Here is a 5,000-nt window from a genome sequence, read left to right as displayed (position 1 = left end):
AAAATTTGTTTCCATCCGTCATACATACATACACTTTGACACACTTCTACACATATGGTGAGTGCAGGAACTTCACAATGAGCATCAGTTAGGCTCCCTTGTCGAATCAAAGATCAAAGATGTAATCTCTTATTGTGAGAGACTATTTTTCTTATACACCAATTGTATCAAAGTATGACTGATGAATTATAGTACAGACAGCATTTCAGTATCTAACCAAACCAAGTGGGAGCAAAGCCAAGGCCCAAAGTTACTGTATATACCACTGTCAGGCTCACCAGTATTTCCATTTTCTTGCAATGCCTTTTATTTCAAACATAAAAAATACTTTGAGCTGATGACAAATCTGTTCCAGCACTCCCTAATAATGTGGACTTGGGGCACCATGAGAGGTGTTGGGAGGGGCTATTGTGAGCGTACAGATCAGGTTCGGGGTGAGCATGAGGGTGGAAAGGGAGGTTAGCATATGGGGAGCAGGGAAGGTTAGCATAAACATGGGTCTCTTGGGTAAGCCTACAAGGATCCCAGATGAATTTACAATGTCATTTATTTATTCATTTGTTTTTTGAAGGACACAGGAATGATACACCTCATTAAAATAAAACACTACTTGTTCAGAACTCATAAAAACGTGATGAAAAGAAAAACACTACAATAAAAGGAAGAGGTTTCAGGAAGATACATAATTACAGATATGTAATAAGAACAGAAATGAGTGATGTAGTCTGGGCTACTAAATGGACAGGCACTAAGTGAACAAACAGGAAACATCTGGGAGTGGACATGGTGGTGGGTGGAAAGGAATCTGGTACTATTTACCAGGTGGGGAAAAAAGAGGACATGAAATATAAAACATGTCATCTCCAACCTGAGAGCTAAGTTTTTATCCTTTAATTAAATACAACCATGTGTAAAAATTGAATGATAGTTCCCTCTTACAGATGCTTGTCTTGGTGCTCCAACAGAGCTGACTGTGCAGTATATAATGCAGCATTCTTCCGGTGCCAAACACTCTACAAGCTTTATAAATAATTTCCAGAGATGTAATCAAATGACAGAATAACCCTTTGGCCTGTATTTTCGATATTGTACATTATTCAAAAAACCTACAATTACCTTTGCCAACTGGAATATCTATACATCAAACTCTTACTCTAACACCATCATTGATAAATGCAAAGGTCTACAGGGAATGATATAAAAATTCAAACTTCTCTGACTTCATAAAAGTTGAACAAAATCTTATATAACAATTAATATAATGCAGTACCAAAAATCTCCAACCTATATTAAAGGATTCAACTTGTAATAAGTCTGATAAACAATGACTTTATTGATCACATAATACCACCAATCATATAACTTTTTTATAACAGTGTTATACATGAGCACATATATGCAAATAAAAAAGCATTATCAAACTGTGTTTACTATGTCTCACACACATGAACTGTTTTCAAAGGGCTGAGAGAAACCCATATATTTCTGTACAGTTGGCGTATAACCCACACTGGAGATGGCTTCCATGCCGCATTCCATTATTTCTTTTTATAGTGTAATGAGAGAAGAAAAATAAAAAATAAAAAACTCACAAAGCACCACTATTCTTTCCTCACTGCAACATTACAACACCCATTCACAACGCTCAGGATCCCTCATGTCACTTGGTCATTCATGCCTTAACATTCAGTAAATACAATCAATAATAAATCACTAGACTTACGATAAATATTTCTTCACTATATGCAATCCTTCTATGCCAGTTGTCCTGTCTCTCCTTCCTTAATCATGTGACATCATATACAGATTTCTATCTAAGGCCTGACACAGAAAACCTTATCATGGAGTCAAGTGGCGGTAGGCCAGGGCTCCATCACAAAACAAAATGTTATACTTTGTTTTTCCTTGACCACTTTATCACTGTTTATTCCAGTGCTTTTTTGTCAAGTTTAAGAGCACATTATCTTCATGGCCAAAAGACTGAATATCACTATATAGCATTGTTTTCCTGCAATCTGCTTGTCTTAAAGTATGCACTGCTGTTGTTTGATTAGTTTGTGAAGAGCCAACATGCACCTATGTAGGGTTGCACAGATTGGCTGTCAGCACTGACGAAGGCTGCATACAGGGAGTGGCAGTCAGGAGCGCCCCACAGGGTGGCCACTTTACAGCAGTAGTATCACAAGGTCACTCCAGGGGTGGGGCTGAAGCTGAAATATTTGGAAAGAGCAATTACACATCAGAAAATCAAACACACTTTTGTAAATATATGTTGAAAAACAGAATTTTCTTATTTAATGTTTATAAAGTCAAATATCTGCAAACCCTTTGATTAAGCAACATTTACTATAATGCAAACTCTTTTAACAAAACATCTAATATATGTTGCTATATACTTCTGCAACATTAAGCATAATGCTCCTGCAAGCAAGCTCAGTAACAGCAGTTCAAGATGAGGACAAGGGAACAAGAGATCAACCATCGTAACTAGTCTTCAGTACAATGGAACTTATGCTGGTCAAGGTCCAAAAACCTCATACTTAAAAAAAGTGGTGACAAAAATCCTCACAGACAAGTTCCTGTAATACTTACCATTTTGTTCAATGTGAAAATATGATTTTTGGCATGTGCAATATACTCTAAAATTTACTTAATCCAAGACTGCATAAATAAAAACACAATATACATTGCCACTTCCACAGTTGATCATCCAAAAAGATACTTAGAGCATGATCGTAAAAAACACATGAAAAAGTTACTATCTTTCCCTCAGAGACATGGGAATTAGCACTTTAATTTCTTTAAATCAAATCTGTTGATGAATTTCACTTACACTTATAAAATATCAAAATTATAATAATTATTGGAAAAATAATATCCCTTTCTGTCGTTCCTCCCTGAAACTGCAGTGCTTTACTAACTTATATTCTTTGAAATCTAAAAAAGAATATATCTTATCTAGTCATACAGAGACCTGAATATTAAATGCAATAGAGCAGCAATATGTATCACGCTAGACAATACATGGACAGCAAAAGATAATCCTTAATATTTATAACATTATCACAAAAACATATATACCAAAATTCCTAGGTTTGCTTCTTTGAAAACATAACTTAACCCATATATCAATGATGTCAAATTCATTACATCCTCAAAAAAGTAATGAATATAGGCAATGAACAATAAATGTAGTATTCACAATTGCAGGAAACTGTACATGAATAATAATATAAATTTAGTAAAAGTGACAAAGGTAGCATGAATGCAAGGAAAACCATGATGAAAATAATGATATAGACAATAGTAATAACAGAAGAAATATTGTAGCTGATAATGACAATGAGAAAAATGGGTAAACAAATACATTAAAAAAAATAGTAGCTGTAGTAGTAAGAGTAATAAAAAAGCAGTGTAAAAAAAAAGAATAATAAAAAAAAATGATAATAATAATAATAATAATCATAATAATAATAACAATAAATAATAATAGTAGTAGTAATAACAGTGGTAGCCACAATAGTAGTAGTAAAAGTGGTAGCAGTAATAGTAGTAGTAGTAGTAATATTAGTAGTAATAGTAGTAACAGTAGTTGTAGTAATAATAGCAGTAGTACTAGTAGTAGTAGTAATAACAGTAGTAGTAGTAATAATAGTAATAGTAGCAGTAGTAACAGTTGTAGTAATAATAGTAATAGTAGTAGTAGTAATAGTTGTAGTAATAATAGTAATAGTAGTAGTAGTAATAGTTGTAGTAATAATAGTAATAGTAGTAGCAGTAATAGCAGTAATAGTTGTAGTAATAATAGTAATAGTAGTAGTAGTAATAGTTGTAGTAATAGTAGTAGTAGTAGTAGTAGTAGTAGTAGTAGTAGTAAGTAGTAGTAAGTAGTAGTAAGTAGTAGTAAGTAGTAGTAAGTAGTAAGTAGTAGTAGTAGTAGTAGTAGTAGTTGTAGTAATGGTAGCAGTGGTAGTAGTAGTTGTAGTAATGGTAGCAGTGGTAGTGGTAGTTGTAGTAATGGTAGCAGTAGTAGTAGTAGTAGTAGTAGTAGTAGTAGTAGTAGTAGTAGTAATAGTAGTAGTAGTAGTAGTAATAGTAGTAGTAGTAATAGTAGTAGTAGTAATAGTAGTAGTAGTAATAGTAGTAGTAGTAGTAATAGTAGTAGTAGTAATAGTAGTAGTAGTAATAGTAGTAGTAATAGTAGTAGTAATAGTAGCAGCAGCAGCAGCAGCAGCAGCAGCAGCAGTAGTAGTAGTAGTAGTAGTAGTAGTAGTAGTAGTAGTAGTAGTAGTAGTAGTAGTAGTAGTAGTAGTAGTAGTAGTAGTAGTAGTAGTAGTAGTAGAAGTAGTAGTAATAGTAGAAGTAATAGTAATAGTAGAAGTAATAGTAATAGTAGAAGTAATAGTAATAGTAGTAGTAATAATAGTAATAGTAGTAGTAATAATAATAATAGTAGTAGTAATAATAATAATAGTAGTAGTAATAGTTGTAGTAGTAATAGTAGTAGTAGTAGTAATAGTAGTAATAGTAGTAGTAGTAATAGCAGTAGTAGTAGTAATAGTAGTAGTAGTAATAGCAGTAGCAGTAGTAATAGCAGTAGGAGTGGTAATAGTAGTAGTAGTAATAATAGTAGTAGTAATAGTACTAGTAGTACTAGTAGTAGTAGTAGTAGTAGTAGTAGTAGTTGTAATAGTATTAGAAGTAGTATTAGAAGTAGTAATAGAAGTAGTAATAGAAGTAGTAATAGTAATAGAAGTAGTAACAGTAATAGTAGTAATAGTAATAATGAACATAATAATAATAATAATAATAATAATAATAATAATAATAATAATAATAATAATAATAATAATAATAATAATAATAACAATAATAATAATAATAATAATAATAATATTAATAATAATGATAATAATAACAAAAAGTAAACAATACTTAAAGCAACTTATTTTACATCTGCTCAGAAGACCTTAGAAACCAATTGGTTAATATACTATGTT

The 5,000-nt window shown here is 31.9% G+C and overlaps 1 protein-coding gene across 4 annotated transcripts in view; it reads right to left on the bottom strand.

Moving 5' to 3' along the window:
* Window positions 1–5,000, bottom strand: part of kuz (zinc-dependent metalloprotease kuz) — a 223,246-nt gene that overhangs the window by 2,088 nt on the left and 216,158 nt on the right. For all 4 annotated transcript variants that reach the window (XM_070115755.1, XM_070115757.1, XM_070115756.1 and 1 more), the window contains one exon: window positions 1–2,210. This exon is cut by the window's left edge. Coding sequence is in view for 2 of the 4 variants with exons in the window: in XM_070115756.1 (XP_069971857.1) it covers window positions 2,188–2,210 (23 nt within the window). In the remaining 2 variants the exon portion in view is untranslated. The remainder of the gene's footprint in view (window positions 2,211–5,000) is intronic.

Source organism: Penaeus vannamei, chromosome 38, assembly GCF_042767895.1.
Source record: "Penaeus vannamei isolate JL-2024 chromosome 38, ASM4276789v1, whole genome shotgun sequence".
Taxonomy (NCBI): Eukaryota; Metazoa; Arthropoda; class Malacostraca; order Decapoda; family Penaeidae; genus Penaeus; species Penaeus vannamei.
This window is presented reverse-complemented; position numbering and strand designations above follow the sequence as displayed.